Genomic DNA, 22,242 nt, shown 5'->3' with positions numbered 1-22,242 from the left:
AGGGATCTGAATTGATCCTTGGGAACATGGAGAGAATCTGAAACTGCAGCAGTCAGTATTGAGCTGAAAATTCTAGCAATATCCATGTTGTCTTTAGCACTGTCATGTTTTAAAGTACCAAGATTAGTTTCACTGAATAGTGTTGCAGAGTGCAGTTGGAGATTACTGACACGTGAGGCAAGTGTAAGCAGAAGGTAAGGAGCACAGGGAGTCTGCCAGAAGAAGAGGAAGGGGAGGAGGCAGGCAGGCTCCTCAGGGATGCCAGAGCTGCAGCGGGAAGAATTAACACCCCCCCTTTCTTGGTTACAGTATGTAAAAAACCCATCAGCATAAAGACTGAACTTTGTGGCTCTTAAAGTTGCCCATGATTACAAAAGAGTAAGTTCAAAGACGTCACCGGTCCTTCTATATTATGTGTTCTTATATTAGCAATTTTGTCAGGGTTTCTGCACTCTCTGTTTACATAAAAGCACTGCAGGCAGGTATTTTTGCGATCAAGGGTTATAATGCAGTAAATAAACAAATCAGATTTCATCAGAGAATAAGTTCAAAGACATAAAGGGTCATTAGGGTAATCAGCACCTGCCAGTCCTTGAAAACCAGTGACACCTTTGAATTATGTAACTTTGGAATCAGAATATTCTCTGTTTCCTTGGCCAAACTATTTCCTGACTAGCACTGCCCACCTTGGGAACTTTGATGTCACCATGCTGACCTCTGGCACACACATTGCTCCAGTTTCCTAATCCATCCAGATCTCTATTTCTAGATCTGGGTTTATGCAGCAGTTGACAGGTGTTTTAGACTTGGTGTTAATTTTTTTCTAGTATTAGAGTCAGATTAACAAAGAGGATGTGAGATTACGAGCAAGTTTATCATGCAATTTAAAACTGATCTCAGGCCATATTCACTTCCATGAATATTTCCATTTTGGAGAGAGAAATGCTTACCTGTTCTGGTAAATAACCCCTTTTAATGCCCTCTTGGCAGAGCTCACTGCCTAGCTGGCAAGCAGCCCCAGATTGACACTGAATTCCACAAAGGAGAAAATGCCAACTTTTCATCATCAGCAGGAAAGCTGCAGAATACAAGCTTTCCAGTTCAATTACCATCCCCTCCTAAATTCCAGCTCAACAGATTGCAAGAAAGAAGTACATACTTCACACTCTGCAAGAAAATTGTCCGGTGTAAGTTTTCAAGCATGCTTGGGAGCCAACCAATCACAATGTTTTGTCAAATTCTGCTTCAGAATGAAATTCAAGCCAGAAGAATATTTACTAGAAGATGTTAAATTTAGTAGCTTTAAAATGTTTTCACACTTGGGGCCAAATTCAGCCTTGGCCGCCGCAGTCAATGAGAACAGACGTGCATCCTCTCTGCGCCTTTGCTGCAGGGTCCCGCTGGGCAGAGACACTCTGGGCTGCCCTCCTCTGCTTCCTCTGTGCAAAGAAGAGCATGACCCCATCTGTGAGCAATTATCACTTGTTACAGACCACAGAAAACTGCTGTGGCCACGGGGAGCTAAGAGACACTGCCCAAACCTATAGGCAGACCAGAGGGACCATGATGTTAGACTGACTTCTGTGTCCCGTGGGATTATCACACCTGGCTGCTTTAAAAGAGATGGGATGAAGGAAGAGCTATATCCTTAGGTTTTCACTCAAAGAGTTTTGTGCTTGAAATAATACTTCCCTACTCCTTCTGGCTGCAGAAGAACCACTATATAAATGCAGTTATGCTGGCAATAAAATGTAGGATTTAGAATATTGGACTCAAGGAAAGCCCATGCCCAAAGATTTTTTAAATCCAGGTTGTGCCTCTTCAAAAATAATGTGGAGGAAAGAAAGCAGAACACATACCCTTAAGTGTCTAGAGCAGCATTACTCACCACCACCAGGGACCAGAAGTCATAGCAGAGTTCTTTATAGCACTAAAGTTAGGATGGGCAAAGTAGGGAGGAATTTCCATACTCCACAATGAAGATTTTGGGGGAAAATCTCAATATTCAACCCAATTTTCACAGACTTCTTGGAATAAAATATAAATCTTAATATTCAATTATTTTCTTATTTTCAGTAATATGTTTACTTACATACATTTGAAAAATGAGTTTTTAAATCAATATAACGAATGTGTGAAAAACTGTAGAATCTTTTAAAGAGCGTCACAATAAATGAAAGAATTTAATTTTCAGCACGAGTACCATAATCTCAGAAAGGCTTAAAAGCAATGATTCTTTTAGAATTATCTGAATCCATCTTTTCCTTTGTTTTGACAGATGCTCTTTTAATGGACCAGTTCTCAAATCATGAGATGGCCACCTTGCCTTTTCACCTTCCAGAAGGTTTTTCCATGTTTACATTTTGGATTTCAAGGGAACCCAGCTGCCTAATCTCTTCTCACCTCTTAGGAAGATTTCCTTCCAAGGAGATAACCTACAGTGCTTCTAATTAGGTGTGCAAGTGGTCAAATGGATTTTTTTCAAATGAAAACTTTCTGCTTGTAAACAGAAGCATAGGGAGGAAAACCTAAGATATGAAAATATTTTTGAAGTAATTTTCCATGCAAACCTTCTAATTAAAATTATCTTTATAAAGTTCATTCATAGTTTATTTTCTTTTTAGTTTGTTTATTATTTAAGAAGGTATTCACAAGCCAAACTAAACAGAGCCATTTCAGATACCATAGGGTGTCTTGTCTTCTTTCCAGTTGCTGTCAGAAAGGATGTGAATCTCCTTGAAATTCTCTGTTACTTATACCATGCTCAAATTATTTAAAGAAAGATTATTTTGATGGAGTATTATTTTCCTAGCATCTTCACTCATTTTTTAACCTAAGACAAGGGTGAGAAGTTATCTTACTAAACAAATCACTAAGGTATAAGCCATCTATAAATTAAAATATATCTATTTTGGATGTCAACCTGTTTTCCTTCTTGATTCTCTAAGAGAAACAAAGAAAATAAGGCATTTTGCACTTGTAAATTTAATGTTACCTCTTAAGTAACATATAAGACCAGCACTCCCTGAAAGTCAAAAGTTGTAAGTTGTGGCTAGTTTTAGAATTTTTTTTAAGTGTTATTCTGTTGGCAATAGGACACACGAAGGAGTGAATTTCTGTATTGAAAAGTCCTGGCCAAAAACAACAAAAGAAAAGAAAAAGTTTTCAAAAAGCTCTGCAAAATGTTTATGAATTCTAATCCTCAGCACATGAATAAATACATCTGACAAACTGCAGGGTACCTCACAAAGGCCTTTCCCAACCTTTCTAATTTGAGTTCAAATACATGTGTAGTGTTTAGAACTGAAGTTAATCTTGCCAATGTTTTCAACTAGGGGTGCAGCATATACCATTATTTGTAAAAGTGAAAGGTAGATAATAAGTTATAATTATCCTATTAATCACCTGCAAAGAATTGCATTCAGAGAAAAATGCATCCTCAAATTATAGTAATTGGTTGTTTAAAGAAAAAAAAAATCTGTCCTTGGCAGAACATGCTTGGAGTTTGCTGTGCAAGTTCATGAATAGTTCGCTGAAATCAAGCAGTGTATAGTTTGCTGAAATCCAGAAGTGTATATATATGCTGTGGACCATGTGGTACAAATTGCCATAAATCTACTTCTAACTGCTAATCAGGTATCAGACTTTTTCATTAGTGTCTGCCCCTTGGCAACACCTTTACTTATTCTTTTAAGTCAATGTCAGTTTCTTGTGGTACTCTTGGTAGCAACATCCTCTCTGGAGTACTCTTCTCCACTCTCTGCAGTACTTTTCTAAGACATAGTATATTTTTTTCTTTGAAATTCTACTGCACCAAACCACTCGATGCATGTCCCAGAAGACAATGTTGTTAGCAAAAGGACATGAGAAAAATGCTTATTGTCATAGATGTTTCAAGTCATGTTCTTTTACAAGCGAATCAAAAATGACTGTATGGGGTTTTTTGTATTCATTCTCATTCAGTGATAGCAGAAATAGTAGTTGGGTTTGATACAGATACAAAATAAAGCAGGTTCTATAAATGGGTAGCACCACCAAATGGCCATAACAGGATAGAGGGACCCAGGCACCTACATAGAGGAGGATACATCACACCTTCAGCATAGACCCATTACTCCAAGGGTGAAAACTTCAGGGAATGGGTTTAAAAATGCTGTGAAAAGCCACTGGTGTTGTAAGTTGCTGTCACAGAGGAGATGAGAAGAGAAATATCAATGAGGGTGCCCTGGAATGACAGATGATCAGAAAGGAAATGCTGCATTCACTAAGATTGTCAAAGGTCTCAAGCTGGGTTATGTAATCCATATTTCAGTACCTAAATAAAAGAACTAACCTTGAGCTAAGCACTTTTTTAGTAGCATATACCACCCCACTGGAAAACTTTCCTTATGGAGTTCATCAAAGGCAACAGTAGATAAAACCCATTGAAACCTTTCTTTTTTTTTTTTTATTCTGGTGTCTCTTTCACATTTCTGAGAACATTTTTGAAAAAGCTAACACTTTATTCATCGTATAATGTAAAAGTAATAAACATTGTTGATGTGTCATAAAGATGCAAAGTAAAGGTTTAAAAGAACACTTAGAAAATTCTTCTCCCCAACATCCATCAGAAGACACGTTATTTCACCTTATTCACATAGGTAGGAAGCCTTGAAGTGGAAGAGAACTGGCAGACTAGCCTGCAATTTGGCACTAATACATCTGATTGGAGAGATTACATAGCTATTAAGACTTCCTCTAAAGGGGAAACAAAGTAGCAGACTCCCCTTTATAACAAAATCTAGCAAAATTCACAATTTGTGGTAAAGGCTTTTGCCCCTTCATAAGTTATTTTGGCTGTACCTCCAGCATTTTTTTTTCCTTCTTACTGTATTTATAGGATAAAAGATATTTTTAATGGACAGCAGAAATATTTTCACTAATAGGAATCCTTAGCTTGCATTTGCATACATAAATAGCACACACTCATACTTTCTGAGTCTCATAGTCTCCCCTCCAAAGCTGTTAACATATACAGTGTTTGGTAACTCTTGGAAACTCAATTTCAACCACATACAGATCAACTTGAATCTTCATTTATAATTTTTTAAAAAATCTTGTACACATTTTTATTAATGTTTCAGAAGTGAAGTGTCAATATACTGCAATACCCTGTTTCTGAGATCACCAGTTACCTTGAAAAAGCCTTTTTTCCCCATGATAGATGGCTAAAATGTCCATTCCTAGTAGATGATGCGGGCACCAAAGACTACCAGTGATGTCAAGTCTGGTATTCAGCATCACTAAAAGCATCTTGGAGATTTTAAATATGATTCAGAACTGGGAATCATTTAGGCATAAAGAATTTGTATAATCATCTAATTTGGAGATATTTATGCAAACCAGGTCCGTTAATTTCTAAGACATATTCAAATTCCATGGTCTTTATATCTAACGAATAAAGGATTGACACCAATGTTACGAAAAGAATACCAAAGATAGCAACTCCAGCAAACCTTGCTCATTCTCTCCCCCTGGTATGATTTATGTTTTACCTCATTTCCTAGGAGGGCATTTATACAGGCTTCCGAGGCGTCACAGATGGCAGTAAGGTCATGTCCTCCCTCCAGTGCTAGCACCACGCGGCCATCCGCCAGCTTCAGCAATTGCTTGGTTAGGTGACCAAAACCTGGTATTCAAATACAGGAGTGCAAATAATTAAAGCAGAACAGACATTGCAGGCATGTTTCACATCTGCTGCACGAGAATGTGGAAAGCTCTGGAATACTGTACAGGGAGCATACGATATGCTTAGTCCAGTATCCTGTTTCTGACCATGGCCCCCACCAGATGATTTAGAGTTAGTATATGGAATTTTTTATGAGGCACATGTGAGATAATGTCCCTCATGCTGATCCCTTGTTGCTGGAGATAAGTTGAAACACAAGGATATCTCTCTTCCTACCTTTGTTAACCACTATCACCCTGGATTCTCTTCCTATCTGCATATCAGTGTGACATACAGCCATGTTATTTAGAGAGATCTGACACAACCCTGGCCATTTATGGCATTGATATGACAAATAATATTTGTAGTTAAACTATGGTGCTATAATTAAAAATAACAGTACTTTCCAAATGGGATGATGAAGGGTTTTTTATTTAAAAATTACTTCTTCGTTTGTATTTGAGGTTTGAGAATAATATAAAATCATGGACTGAGAGATAGTGGAAACATATGTTACCTCTTAGCTCCATCTTGAAGCGTTTTCAGAAGCAGCACTAACAACTTTAATTCAGGGTTTTGGTATAAGTTGAAACTGTCTAGAACTTCATAGCTATCTCTACCAGTACCACTCACTCCTGACCAACAGTACTCTAAGAAACTCTGCACCATAGCCAAAAATGATGGTACTTCATTTTCTGTGGTGATCTATAACTACACAGACATTACCACAAAGTTTTCATCTGTGATTCAAACAAAGTTAATTTATTACCTTTTCAATGACAAGAAAAATTGCATGAAATATGTCAATTTGAAGTGAAGATTTTTGGAAGAATTTTTGTGGTAGTTTCCTAGGACAGCTATTGTTTTTGTTTAATCTCTTTCAAGTAAGAAATGGTAATTAAAGATTTGAAACTATTGACATTAAATAAACATCACATCTTGTTCTTAACTTTCCCAGTTGATCTGTACTAGTTGCTCCATTGATGGTCATCACTACTCATTCCAGTGCTTTTCGTTTCCTTAAATAAAGCATTAGTAAGTACCTGCTGAACCCTGGAGTTCCATAAAGACAGGAAAACCAACATTTTTTATTCCAGTGAAGAAGACCATCAAAAATTAAAACTGTGAAAATTACAAGCATATTTTCCAGAGAAATTCTCCAACCCCACATTTAGTTCTGGTTTTATCTTAGGATGTAAAATGGACATCTCTGTTAAGCACATGTCCAACCATTTTTAGATTAGGAACTTTAATTATATCAAATCCGGATTAGCTGTACAGACCTAAAAACCCCAAAACAGCAAAACTCATCTATTTACCATTTGATATATAGATGATCATAGAAACACCTGAGGTGAAATACTATTTCCTTGAGCCACTGCCCAATCTTCTGTACCCTAAAAGTACCACAGTTTTGATTCTAACAAAGTAACTACACTGTGGTTCAAATAAAGGGTTGAATAACAAATAAAACCTTAACCATTTACTAAACTCCAACTTCCCTCATGAAAAAAAAAAAACACAACAACTCGCCCCCCGCTCTCTACAAAAGAACAAATTTAGACAGGATAATAAAAGTGAAGGAAGGAGTGGAATGAGGGTAACCTTTGATCTTTAGCCAATTTCTGCTTTTACCTACAGAAATTATTTCTGTCTGCATGTTACACATGAGATCTTTAGGTCCATAAGAAGAGAGTGCCAACAGTGTAAAGTGAGTCAGAGACAGAACATTTACAGGAAATGAAGAACAATGAACAGGCACATGCTCCCCACATCTATAATTCACCCTCTGAATGTGAGGAATCCAACAGCACTTTTAAGATGACACTATCCTTTGTATTATACAGATTCTGTGAAGGAAAAGCCCTACCATGTTGCCCCTGCACACTGGAGAATTCTGTATGGTTGCAAATATTGCTATCTCCACATCGTAATCTTCTGAGGTTTGTAGGGCAATAAATGTAAAGACTCCTGCTATGCCTTTTCTTCATTTAAACAACCATACATAATATAACCCATCATCATTTTTACAATATTAGTTTGTCTGCTGATTGCCTGATGATTTTCCTGGTATTGATGCTGTAATAATCACCCCTTACTGAGTCAGGATACAATGAGCTTCACAGAGAGCATCTTTCCGAACAGAGATCACGGTAACAGGATAAACTGTTTCCAACCCAGATTAAAACATGATGGTGCTTTTCTTCAGTATAACTACCCTGAGAAAGTAAAGGTGACCTGCTAGAAAGTGAAGAAATAACTTTAGTCAACAGTACCAACACCGCCAGTGACTGAATGAATGAGTTATGGAAATTCTTAACAAAGAAACTTGGATCCCATGTCACTGCAGCAACCTAGGAAAGATGTTAGCTTCCTCAAGGAAATCCCCTGGAGTGCAGAAGTAAGAAAATGGAAAGAAAGGAATCCCAGTCAAGTAATAGTTTTAAGATGGGCTGTAGTTCATGCCAAATGATTAATGAAAACAAGAAGAAAATAGTAACAAGCACCATTAAGAGAATCCGTCATCTCCCCTGATATAAGAATATCAAGCACTGGCCAACTTAAGGTGAGAAAGGAGTCAGACAGGCATTTTGAATCCTGAGCCTTCCAACTCACATGAATATTTAGAAAACAACAGCAGTTCCTGGTCCTTCTACTGTACCTGTTGAAATCTTGTAACGTGCTCAGTGATTTTCAGGTATGTGCAGCATTTTTAAAAATTAGGCTCATGCAGTGTGCCAGGAAATTGTGAGAATGGTTTTGTGCCAACTATTATTTTCATAATTTCTGTAATTTAAACATTGAAAGTACTTGCTTCATCAACAGATCCAACATTTGGGTATCCTGGGTAGAACATGCAAAAGCATTAAATATTCATTTGCTATCATCCTATTATTATTAACCTTTGATTTCCACAAGAAAAAAACCACTCCTAAGTAATTCTGAAATTCCTACTCACCAAGTGTTTTATATTTTCTTCACAAAAAAGGAGGTGCACAATGTACATCCAAGCAGAGAGGACTAGATTAAGACTGCAACCATTATAAACCATGTTATGCCTTGCACAGATAAACTGTATAAGAGCTGGTTTTTGCCAACCTTTGATGGAAGAATACAAAATTTCAAAACAAAACCATAATGTGTAATTTCTAACTATACCTTTCCCCCTCCTGAAGTATTATTATTGGAGGAGCTACAATACTCAGACTTTTGTAAGAAATTATTCTAGTGTAAGAAGGTGGAAAGAGAAAATTATTATTATATACTAATGAGCAAGCTGTCAAGCTGTTATTGAAAGACATAATATGCTGATCATTTGAAGTACCATCTAAGGAAGTAGGTAATCTTTTAGAGAACTGATGTCCCAGTAAGGATTCTGTTTTGGTTTTTTTTTTTTTTTTGTAACAGATAAGTTCCCCCCAAACTCTTTTTAGTTCTGATAAGCAGCAAGGAATGTCATGGGTGAGGTTTCTGAAGCCTCATTTGATCAAAATCAGTGGAGCAACTGTAATCTACCTGGATTTACTGAAAACAAAAAAACCCATAAAAATCCTATAAAAAGAGAATCCAGAGTTATTCCAGGGTTTTTTTGGTGGTGGTGGGGGGTCGTGTTTTGTTTTTGTTTGTTTGTTTTGGGGGTTTTTGGGGGATTTTTTGTTTGTTTGTTTGTTTTGTTGTTGTTTTTGTTGTTTTTTGTTTTTCTGAGGTACCCTTACTCTGATAACCTGAAAAAGACAGTGGCAAACAGCAGGCAGGTAAAACACCTCTTATTCAGGTCAGTTCCCCTTTGTCTAATGAACAACTGTGTGTTGCGTTACATGTGGTTGAAGTGAAGCTAACCAGAGTTTCCCATTTTGCAAAGGAAGCGTTTGAGAATGAAGACAACTTGTGAATGTTACTCTTTTTGCATCCTTTCCTCAGCAGACAGGGAAAGGAACCATATGGATGGGGTGAACTCCCAGCCAGCACCACAGCACTTGTTTGCATAAATAGTTATATATGCAACTCAATTTGCTTGCCAGCAAATGTGCAAACGCCCAGTTAGTGGGGACTAAACCTGCCTCAGCAGAAGAGAGACTCCTTCCCTCTCCCCCACTGTGCATAAGGAGAGCAGATGTCTCCTGCACAGTCATTTTTTTGGGTGATTGCAGGCTGAACAAAGCCGTGTTGCTGGCCCTTGCTCACTGGAGACGGCTGGTGAAGGAACAAGGACACGTCAACAACTGAAAGGTTGGAGAAGCTTTAGAGTTATGGAGGAAGCATCAGCTTTTTCAGCCTCAGCAGCAGGGCCCCAACAGCTCTTTTGGCTTCAGCGTCTTAAAAGTTACAACCCAACCCTAAATTACAGGCAGAGCTCTGGTGAGCTCCTCTGGATACTCAGACCAGCCTGGAGAGGAATACATGCAAAACACAAAACCTCCACAGTCTCTGTCCTGGACCTCCAAGCGTGTATTTAACTATTATTTACCATTTAATCATGTCATTACTCTCTAATTTACTTGACAATGTGTTTTCCTCTCATTAAAACTGTTGCAATGATCGCTGCCAAAATTCTACCCACCAGTGTTCCGTGCTCCTTCCCTGTGGTTCCTTCGTGACTATTTGATTAATTTTCATTGATATTCTTCCAACAATAGCATCTAAAATTAACTGGGTCAGTTTTTACATAACTTCCTGAGTCACCAGGCTACGTGTCCTAAATAAATATGTCCATACAGGAGTCAAATGATAATTTACCCTTCCAGCACTAGCAGGGGCTGGGACATTTTGCAAAGCTTGTGTTCTATGATAGGAGAACATATTTTATTCTCAGGTCTTAATTCAGAACCTTTTATTGAATCAAAACTTCATTTGGATGAAGTCAGAGACTTGACTCAGTTGGCAGGATGTGGCCTTGAGTGAGGGGGAAAAGGAGATTTTAACGCCAAATACATTCTTACGAAAAACATTTTCCAAATGGCTGAAATTACAAATGTTAGTGTTGAGGTACCTGAATTTAAATGGTACACTTGGCCTCCAGGCATTAGCTGCTGATTTCTTGCTTTTAATATGGGAGAAGGAAGCTCAGTAACACTTCAAATTACATGTCTCAAGCAGACATTTAATTTATATTAAATTAGACAGTAATTGTATGTTAAATAAATACCAATAGTCTCAGGAACACATTTTTATGGAATAACAATTTATGTAATAGATGTTTTTATTGCATGCCTGTTAGGTCTGCAGTAATATATTTTTCATAATTAGCTGCTCTTTAGCTGTTACACTGAACATAACTTATTAAATTTCAATATATATTCAAGGATATATAGGATACCTCTTTGAAAGTCAAATACTGCAAACCAGTTTCGCTACCGGAATAGGGGACCTTGCAATGCTCAGTAAGATGGTATTCTCAACCCACTTGAGATATGGATGTATCCAAGTGTGTCATACAGTCCATAGCATTTGCTTAGTCCTTCAGGAGCGAGGAACTTTTACACCTTCACCACACAAGGCAGCACTGACCACCAGGCAAAAAGTTCCTCAGAGAAAACATATGGAGGAAGAACACCCCCTCAAACTTTTCTCCCAATTAATTCATGGTAAAAATAAAAGGATGGCATTTCTTTTGTAACTTGCTTCAGGGATTCAAGCTTTAGGGATTCTGCACCCTCCAGGAAAGGTCATGGTAATGTACAAAATAATTATGAAGCTTTTAGAAGTGTTGAAGTGCTGTTATGTGGATTCAGAGGGAAAATATTCAACCACAGATTTCAACTGCCAAAGTCAAAGCACGAACCTTTGGATATTCCCAAAACAGGCTGGATGTTTCTAGCCCCGTTCTTACTAGCTCTTTGCTCCATGGCTTCCTTTCTTCTCTGTTTCCTTACATTTTCTTAATGTCTGCTCCTTCTTACAGCTGGCCCAACTAATAATTTCTTCACTGTCCTTCTATCCTTCCTCTCTTTTTTTTATTTTGCTTCCTATTTAGAAAATCCTCTACTAAGTGAAGCCAGACAGGATTCAAGATCATCCGTCCAGCAGACATCTTCTCTGCTTTTTCAAGAACAAGTAGTTCTGCTACAGAAAGCAGAAGACAGAAGAAAGAAGCTGTAGGACTTCATATAGCAAGATAGTATTTCAGAGCCTTGGATTCAGATCCCTCTGAAAAAGGCCGTTGCTTCGTCTGTGAGGTGAGGGGATTCTCCATTGAGTTTGGAGAGCTTTTTCTCTTTTTCTTTTTTTTTTTTTTTTCTTTCTTCCTGGAGACTAAAGACCCTCTAAAAGGATTCTCTGGAGACAGACCAATCAGACTAATAATTATCTGTGAAAATCTGTCCCACAAACTGTGAAATCTGCCAAGCTGATAGAGCATGAGATATTGCTGTTATCATAACAACTTTTTCCAAATCTGATCAAGTTGCCTGATTAAACTGATATACAATATATGCATCTGATGTTACAAGTTACAGATGATTATATCTCCAAATCTAAGTCTAGACTCAGTAAGGGGTTGGCTAAAAAACAAGACATCTGATAAAAAAATAATTCAAAGTATGAGGAATTTGTTTCTAATCCATGCTGGAATGAAAATCAGATACTACTATTGACTATCCAAATAAATCAGTAAGCTTGATTAAGTTTGGAGAAGTTTATTATAATGCTACTGCCTATAAAATCAACTTGACACATTTTTAAAATATGTGGGGCAAAGATTCTGCTGTTGCACATGAATAGCTGAGATGTGGGCACTGAATTATAACTGAAAACAATCTGATGGGAAGATCTAGCCTTATTTCTTTTTCTAACTGATGAAAAGCCAAGTCAGTTAATGCTGAATTGACCCAGGAGGTTAACAAAAAGGATCTGGTTTAAGCCCCATCACTCAGAAGCTAAGAAATGACTGCCATTTTCTGAAGATGGTCTAATATATTCTGCCAAGAAAATCAACATGGACTAAACAATCTTTCCAACTTATTCAGTTTCTCAGAGTATACAAATAAAAGCTCTCATTTTATTTTCAGTCATTTACTGACCCTACCACATCAACATATCAGATTAAATTAAGAGTTGTTCCTTAGCCAGTGTTAATCAGCATATACCAATATCTAAAGACCTAGCCTCCAGATGTGGACCATTCATCATTCCAAGGCTAGCGACATGCATACAATAAGCATATCAGGGAGAGGTTCTTGTAGGTGGATAGACTTGAAGTAAACACTCTATTTCCTGACCAATTTGGCAACAAGTTTCCTGGTGAACTCAGTATTAGTATCAGAGGTCTAGTGCCCCTCAGGATTTGGATCATATTGTTTAATAAACATCATTTTATAAAATCAGAAGGGAATAAGGCACTGTGTTTCTAAGGGATTACTGTACATCTCATATAGTTATTCACTTTCCCTCTGGCCCTGTGCCTGTTAACCCCACCTGACACATGCTATAATCACCCAGAAATGCACTGCCTGTCACCACTTATTGAAAAGGTAATGTGTAAAACTCACTAGAGGAAATAGTATTGAAACTAGGTTTGGGGTCTGACTCCTTACAGTCTTCTGCTTAATTGCAATTTCCAAGTAAAATACATTGAGCAACTTTCTATTATGCTGTTCTATTCCAAAAACATATAAGAATTAAGGATGTGATTTCAACCCAGACAACAGCCCTTTTGTACCTGTTCACACTAGTAAAAGGACACGCAAATGCCTGGAAATGGTGGAATTGTAAAAGCAACTGTAGCTACCATTTGAATTACATAGGTGACTCTATCCAGCCTTCTCCATGAATAGAGAAGTCATGTCAGAACCTTGTCAGTCATGATACTACACAGCAGAGTTTGCAGGAGCCTTAACCTGCAGGGAGCATAAAAGAAGGTGGCAGGGAGCTGCACGGGCTTCAGGTGAAGGCAGGACTGATGTCACTTTGTTCTCGTGCACAACAGGTTGGAATATGTAAATGACATTTTAATTTTCTAGTTTCTTTGTTTCCACAGAAATTCTACTATACCAACCCTCTGCCCCATCACCCTCCCCCCCGCCAAATCCCCCAATAAATAAAGATGAGAATAAAATATTTTCTTATAATTTTAAATATCTCATCCCTGTCTTTCCAGTCTTCTAACCTACAATTATCTGAAAGAGTCTTTCTGTGAGATTCTGCAGCCAAGTGGTGACCCACCAATTACTCCTTGAGAATTAGTGGCTCAGAAGCCTTATGGAGTTCTTTACTTAGGGGTTTTCTACCTTTTCTTACTAGAGGAAGTTAAAACAATGACCATAATGATATGGGTGAAAGATGCCTTCAGGTGGCTGAGCAGTCAAGGAGTACTGCTTTCTGGATTTTCTCAGAATCACTCCTTATTTTGCAGGATCCATATATAAGCAAATTACCACTACCTATGCTGCTACCATAACATGAGAGCAGTCTTAAGGGAAGCTGAAGAACCTAAAATAAATGGTAATCTTCATTGAAGAATAGAAACATTAAGACAAACAATGGTATTTCTGTGCTATACTCAGACCTAAATCCAGATAACTAGTGTCAAGGTAATTTGAGGACTCCAGATGTTGTTGCAGCTGCAATAGTCATCTTAGTCATTCTCCTTAAAAGTGGGAAGTTCACAACAGGGCAAAACCCATTCATTCCACATTGAGATACTGTTTCTTGGGCAGCAACAGTTATTCCTTCTTCAAGGGAAAACAAGTACGTCAGCTTTTTTAGCTGGAGACACTGAAAATGGACTACCAGAATAGCTACTGTTTCTCCCTCCAGAGTTTTAACAGCTAGAAGTAAAATAACTTGTGCAGTGGCTCAAAGCTCTCTAGTGGCTCTAGAATCTTAGCAAATAAGATATATCAAATTGCAACATCAGGATTGCATTTACTCTTTGCTCTGATGAAAGCTGCAGAGCCACAGTAGCTGAGAGTTTGGGCAAAAATTACCCAAACTTCATAGCAAAGCCACTTAGAAACCCTAGACAAGAATGGCATTCAACTGTCTCACTACAAATAAATAGAGATAAACAGTGAAAAATATAAAATTCAAAACAGTTCCACTCATTAGGACATGAAGTGGTCACTCCAGCAGAGGATAAATTTTTCAGTAATTCTCAGTTTTGGCCAAAGTGCTGATTTAATTTCATAAAGTGGCCACGGACTAACATTTTAACATCTTCTCACTGTTTTCACCTGGATTTTAGTGCTAAAATTTATGTGGGGGAATTAATTAATTAGTGATATCAATTGCTCATGAGAGATAAAGATGAAAGAAAAAATCGGACATAAGAGAATTGGGAAAAGGATGAAAGTGCTTGTTTGGTTAATAAAAGAGACTGTTATTAAATAAGAGGAAAAAAATACAAATGTGACTAATAGACAATAAAGGCATGGAAGGATGTGCAAGAAAAAAATGAATGTGAGTATGAAACTGAAGACTGTCAAGGAAACAGATTTTCTTACAACCATCAGAAAGGGTCAGAAAGTAAAGAGAGTAAGTTCATGATCTTATTTCTACAAGGAAATGTAGTGCATTTCTAAATTTTCCCCAAGGGATATACTTTTGTATCCTCCATTTGAAGAGAAAGGTGAGACAGTGCCCCAGTAATATTGACATAAAAATCATTTGGCTGCAGTGTACTCTGGATTCCCCAGTGATAGGTTGCTAACTAAAAAGAGGTCTAAACACAGGCAGATGGCACAGTGCTGGGTGACACATTTGTATGTGTGGGCAAAAGTGTTTGTGATAAGCCTCAAACAATGAAAACATTTAAATAATCAGGTGCTTGACAACAGGCTGGTCTCCCTAGGAGCAATCACATCACTTGCCATTCATTCAGACATACTTTCATACTGTCACAGAGACAAAATCTGAAGTAATCCAATGGCTGCAATGGATTTATATTTCTGGAGCTGTGAGCAGTGGAAAAGGTGGCTTCTATCTCTTTCCCAGGTGATGCATAAATCCATCTCAAGCTGATGTGCCTTGGCATATACCTAATCCAACCTGGAATAGCTTAAAGATGGCCTGAAAATCTTTTTAACAAAGATAACAAACAAAGAATTTTTTTTCTTTTCCTTGTACCCAATGTGAACTCAAACAGTAAATCTTTATTATAACACTTGCAAGGACCAAATGCTCAGATCTCAGCAGAAAACATGTCTGAAGACAAGTGCTTGAACATAGGTAAAAAAAAAAGTCATTTCCAAATTTAAGATTATTTTTGGCAGTGATAGGTATTAATAAAAAACATTTTTAGTGCTAAAATCTACACAAAGTGCAAGATCTGGATGTTGCCTATTCAAAAGGTGTGAAATCCAACACATGAAGCCAGCAGGGCTGATACAGGTGTGATTGAGCAGGTGTGTGTTTGCAGGCAGAGACAGTTGTAAAAAAACAATTTTGTTTTCTTCCTATTCTATTTCAGACCCCCAAGAAACATGCAGGAATTGTCCTTATGGCCCTTATTATGCTAGGATTATTTTCACTTCTTGAATATTCTGGGTCTTCCTGTATTCTCACTATGTCTGGAAACACTCGAGAGAAATTTGCTTTGACATGACTATTACCTGTTCTGTGGGACTTCTATAAAATCAAGCAAGTTAATATTTTTATCAGAGATTAGCTCAAATTTCTACCTGTGTCTTTTCATGGGCAATTGCAAAGCATAAGTGACCTGATAGCTGATGTTACACATTTGAATATAGAAAAATAAAACATTTTCATTTAATGTGAAATTAAGATTTAAAAGATAAGAAATTTAGGGTACCATTTTTTTACCAACCACAGAACTTGTTGGGTGTTAAGGTTGCTTTTAATTACTGAAAAGTGGATAACAAAAAAAACCCTGATATACAGAGGAGAGGAACATTTATTTCCTATGTTTTTTAGCTTTAGGCAGAAATCACGAAGCTAGAATTTACTGCTGGTTTATGGTTAAAACTTGAACTTAGCCATCTCTATGCAGAGAAAAGCAAACGTTCAGAATAGTAGATGCTCATTTAATTAACATCTCTATCTTACAACATATGCAAAAGGGGTCCATTGTGCAAGCAATCATAAATCTCTCTTGGTCTAACTTCAGAGCAATTGACCTTACAACCCAAATAATGTTCCTTTGTGCACAGTTTTTGTATGCAATCTCTAGATTTACTGTTCCAAAGAAGGAGTGTGTAAACAATTTCAGGCAAGACTGAAGTGAGCAACTCATTCATCCTACATGCGGATAAATGTTTGTGCCAAACTGGAAAGCTTTTTTAGGAAAGAGTCTCTACTGGTGCTACTTTCAATGGTTCCAGATTAGAATTTTTCATTTATTTGATTTCATGTGCTGATACTATCTTAATTAGGAATGAAACGAAGACAAGAGAAATGACAGGTTTTAGCAGTTCATTAGACAGCAGAGTATTATAGGGCAAGGTAGCGACACTTTGCCAGTCCAAGAGTATTCTCTTGTCAGTCATCAAATGACTGCCACTAACAAAAAATTCTGAGGACCTCTTCAAGAAAAAGGCAGCAGCAGAAACATAGACAACATAAACGTAACTTCTACTTGTACCCACTGTAACTGTGCAGTGTCTTATCTTGATATTTCTTGTTTCTATAAATAAAATTTCAGGCCACATCTTGAAAAGTTCAACATGAAAAGCACATATATCACTTCCATACATTTGTTCTAGGTGACATGTATGTGGAAACAGTGATGAACCCTTTCCTTGATGAAACACTGGAAAGCCTTTATTACAAAATTTATCAGAAATAAAAATGTGTTATTTATATGAGCAGTGCTCATTAAAAATCTCAAAGTAACTGTCTCCAAGATGAATTTTGGCAAACTCTGAATTCTGCATGTGGGAAAAGCAACTTTAGCACTTAGTATATACCAAAAAATCGGCAATTAATCCTGAGAGATTCTTTTGAGGTTAACCGCTCCTGGAGAGCTCTGGAACTCTTGAGTCAGCCTCTGGAGGCACCACTAACAATCTCAGGGATTTGGGCTTTCAGTTGAGATACCAGGGTCAGGTGGTTAAAGCTGGGGCAGCCCAGAATACCTCAAACTCCCTAGAATTTGATCCCTGTCCTTATATTACATCTAAGTATGGTCAATCTTTTATACATTAATACAACTGATCAACTTAATAGTAAATGACTATTTAAATTACTAGATCAGCTAGTTTAGCCCTGTTTCATGTTTGTAACACTATTTGTACGCATAGTAGTATTTGCCAGATGTTACATTCAGCTTAGAGACTCCCAGCACACTGCATACTTTAACTTCCTAAACTTAATTATCTATTTCTTACTAGTGCTCATAAAATAACATCCTATAGTATCTGCTCTCTTATTGTGTAACTGAAGCAACTGAACAAAACAGAGTAGGGATTAAATAAGATAAAATGATAAGTAGTAAATAACCAATTCTCTTGATCACACAAATATCCAGGAACCTTTGCAAAGAAATATCACTCCTCAGACTTAAATAAGAAGATTAATTACAGCCAGTGACTATTTCTTAACAAGAATCAGAAAAAGAATACTAGCACGGATGGGACAAATGAGTTCTAAAAGTTAAAGAAATGTTTATGAAAAAGAACAGCATTTGCATTCTTATTTGCCTGGGCCACTTGCCCCTTTTGTAACCTGATAAAGCAAGTGAGTCAATACAAATCAAGATGACTTAGTGGAAGAACAGCAAATGGCCATTGTAAAAGTAGAGGCCAGAGGAAAAGGGACGCCAGTCACGCAATTTTTTTTGCAAGCAGATTTAATGGGTGTGCTGTGGCCAGACACCTTTAGAGTCAGACATGCCATTTCTAAGAGAAAACAGAAAGATCCTACACAAAGTGAGTAAATTAAAATGGAATGCTAACCCAACACGTTTAAAAGTTGATATTTTGAAAAGAAAATAGTAAAAAACTTGAACAAACTATTTTTCATGAGAATGCATCCGTCCTACAACCATTTTTATGTGATAGACCAGAAATGCTGTTCTTCACAGATATACTGCCTTGGTTTTATCGATTTACCCTGACTGTAAAGGAGCCTTCCATAAAACAGTGAATAAACTGAGAAATTATGTAGTCCATACCGACTATCTGACAAATCACTGGAAAGTTTCATTTGCCCCCTTGCCTGTCTGACAAAACTGCAAGACAGCCAAATACAGGTGTTCAGATATGTTCAGACAACACTCTTTTTTTCTTTCTCTCTTTTTAATATAATATTTTGTTCTTTACTCTGCTGAAAACATTATGGTTGGTAAAGTAAGATCAATCAATAATTCTAATTTTTTAAAGCCTTTAAAGTAATTTTTTGAGAAATATGGTAGTTTAGACAGCACATTTATTTAGTTTTAATTTTTGTGCTGTCATACATCAGCACTGAAGTCCTGATTTAGAACACATGCAGCGTGCCTTTGAAGTTTTGGCTGTTTTTTAACAATGGAAAAAAAAAATATATAAAAAAATTAAATAGCAGCAAAAAAAAAATCATAAAACAGGGCTTTTGTGCTCATGATTTATATATTGTTTTTTATGTCTGTTTAAAAAAAAAAGCTTTATTCTCAGTAATCTTTCATGGGAAGCTTTGCTTTGACATACTTTCATCTAAGCCTTTTCTTCTGTGCTGACCTTTCTTTTCTCCTTTCTATCCCCCCAAGTCTCTGAATCTTTCTAATATCTTTCCCATTCAGTAGCAAAATGAGTTTATTGGAATTCTTATGAAAACCAAAAGAGTAGGAATTGTGCAAGTGATATGTTAAACTGATATTTTTTGATGAAAGTAATAAATATTCCAAGTAAACAGGACCTCCAAATAAAACAGCTATTTTCTTCTGGTGCTCATTTGACTCCCGTTCTGGGCTGTGTAAGTGCAGTGGTACATGTCGTCGTCTTTTTGGCCAAGTTACACAACACTGTTTTTTTCCAAGGAAGTGCATGAAAGCTGATAGTTGCCATTGTTCATTTTTATCCAATGTGTTGTAATGAATATGAGCCAATGCCATATTTATTTGTTCTGTGGCCAGCTTCTTCCCGTTTTTTCTCTCCCTTTCAGTTCAAGGACCAAATTGTTGAAACAACAACAAAAACACCACAATTGGCTTTATAGTCTTTCTCCTCCTTAGGGTCTTCCATTCCTTGGAAAATTTTAGTCCATTAGTAGTGTCATCTAAATGTACCAACACTAGGTGCTGAAAAGAAGGATTTTAATTGCAGTTTACCTACAAACCAATTTCTATATGGGCCAAGTCCTGAAGGCGTCCAGATGTTTGAAGAATATTAACCACCCTGCCATAGTTCTTAATTGTCAGCCCAAATATATGTGTGCACATTACCAATCTGCATGTGTAGAAGGGTATGTGCAGGGTATTTATGATAGCTGAAAGAGTTGGAGAAGCAGGGGCCAGCAAGGTAGCTGGACTTTGAGAAAGCTTAAGACCTCTGTGCTGGGAGTTTTCTGGGGATCTCCTCACTCACTGTATCTCTTCCCTCACCTTCAACATTGCGTATCCATACCTGCACCCCTTCTAAACTACTGCTTACTGCTAACAGAGAAATAACAACCACATCTGAGGTGAAAGTTCTTTTTATATTGCAGATTATTCGTGTGTTCATGCAAAATAAAAAAAACAACAGAATCTCCTATCATCAACATTGACAGCTGAATTTATGTCAAAATGGTTTTTCCTAGTGAAGTGTGGTGGTAAGCTTACTGCAAAGATACCTCTGAGTTCCACAATACCACTCTTAAAATCTTTGTGAAGAGCTTGTGAAAAAGTTTTTCTTCATATTGAAGATTCTGCAGTTAATTTTATTTTTAGGGAATTTAACCACCCATTTTAGCAACTTGATCTGTATTAAAAGAAATCTCATTTATAATTTCATTTAATTTCATATTCAGTTTATGACCTTTCTATATATAGAAACTGATGGGAAAACCCCTTGATTTTACTATTTGTCAAGATTCTTCCTGCTTACCTTAAGTAAGGAAAAGTTAGCTGTCTTGCCTCTGCTACTCCTCCAGTCTATTTAATACTCAGTAGGAAAAGAGGAATACCCACAAGAAGATCCCCAGTTTTCTGGAGAGATGGTCTTTTTGAAATTAAACACCTCTCCTACTGAGAGAGGAAGATTATTTATGGCTCCAAAAGACTATTTACATCCAGGCAGATAAAATATGTTTTCATCTACCAAAATCATGCATTGTGAATACAGTATGCTCAGTGAGAAGCTTCTGAGCTAAATATGAAATTAAATATGAATAAATTTTAATTAAGTAATCCATGCTTCCATTAGTGCCTCAATAAAAATTACTCTTGATAGAGATTTTGTATGTTATGGAGACCTACTTTCAAACCCTTGCATTATTTAAACAATCTATAATACTAATATTATCATACAATAGTAGTATATTAATGATACACTTACTAGGAAATTATTTAGAAAGTTTTTTCTATATAATAATGCTACCTAATGTATTTCTAATAATCATTCAAATTTCAAGCTAACAGGGATATTTTCATACAGATACCATGGAAATTATGTAGAAATTATGTTTGCTCTACTTACAGTACATATAGTCACATTAGCATGTCATAATGGTAATCTTCTTAGCTTTAGAGCCTACTCATCTAGTAATGTCTAGTATCATTCCCTGATTCACAAAAGTTGAAAATAATTGTATGCACACAGAGAATTTCAATGCCAAATTTGTTCCATTAAACCCAGTAATACTTACTCAGACTACACATCTGACTCAAAATATTTGCTATCCCACCAACCCACTGTGCACCTTGCTTTCTTTGTCTAAGACATAAATCATCTGCTCTTTAAAGCTCTGCTCAGTACTCAGCTCAATCTCTCCTAACACCCTTTTAGTTCAGTGTCTTCTACCCTTGAATATACTGGCACTTCTCTGCTAATAACATGACAAAAACTTGGTAAGTGGTATGCATTTACCAGGGTGGCTTTTAGATATCCCAGAAAAAGAAGGGAATTTGACCATTTGTCCTGGTGTTTTAGAAGTTAAACCACCTGGTCAAAAGAATCATTCCAGCTCAGATGTCTGATGTCCAGCCTTCCCATCCTCACACCTGGGATTTCCCAGGCTGAAACACTGGAAAATGTCCTTCTCTATCATAAATTAATTTGCTGCTCTCAAGCCCTTTCTTTCAGATTAGCAGTTATCTTTAAACAGTGCTAGCATAAATATCTACATTGCTTCACAAACAAGACATTTCAAAGAGGAAAATGATTGCCTACTTCACAGAGATAAACTGAAGTAAATGAAAATCAAATCTCAAGGGACATGTTTCAAGATCGAAATCTCCACAGATCAGTCTCCCAAAGGCAGTAAGTGGTAAAAGTCACTCAGCTGAAACTAACAGAGAAGGAACATAGCCATATATTATAATAAAATTGGTCAGGGAATATTCTTGTAGTAATGAGACGCCTTTTATCTGAACTTTTTTCAATTTTATGTTTATTTCTGAGTCTATTAATTGTGCATCAGTTTTATTAAAAGCTAAGGAAACATTCAGAGCAAAATAAAATATTTTA

At 36.9% G+C, this 22,242-nt stretch overlaps 1 protein-coding gene across 12 annotated transcripts in view; it reads right to left on the bottom strand.

Moving 5' to 3' along the window:
• The window catches only part of HDAC9 (histone deacetylase 9), a 462,497-nt gene that overhangs the window by 24,310 nt on the left and 415,945 nt on the right, over positions 1-22,242 (bottom strand). For all 12 annotated transcript variants that reach the window (XM_033083076.2, XM_033083067.2, XM_033083095.2 and 9 more), the window contains one exon: positions 5,535-5,668. In XM_033083076.2, coding sequence (XP_032938967.1) covers positions 5,535-5,668 — 134 coding nt within the window. The remainder of the gene's footprint in view (positions 1-5,534; positions 5,669-22,242) is intronic.

The sequence above is a fragment of the Catharus ustulatus genome, chromosome 1 (genome assembly GCF_009819885.2).
Source record: "Catharus ustulatus isolate bCatUst1 chromosome 1, bCatUst1.pri.v2, whole genome shotgun sequence".
NCBI lineage: Eukaryota > Metazoa > Chordata > Aves > Passeriformes > Turdidae > Catharus > Catharus ustulatus.
The sequence above is the reverse complement of the archived record's forward strand: the minus strand, read 5'-3'. Positions and strand labels throughout refer to the sequence as shown.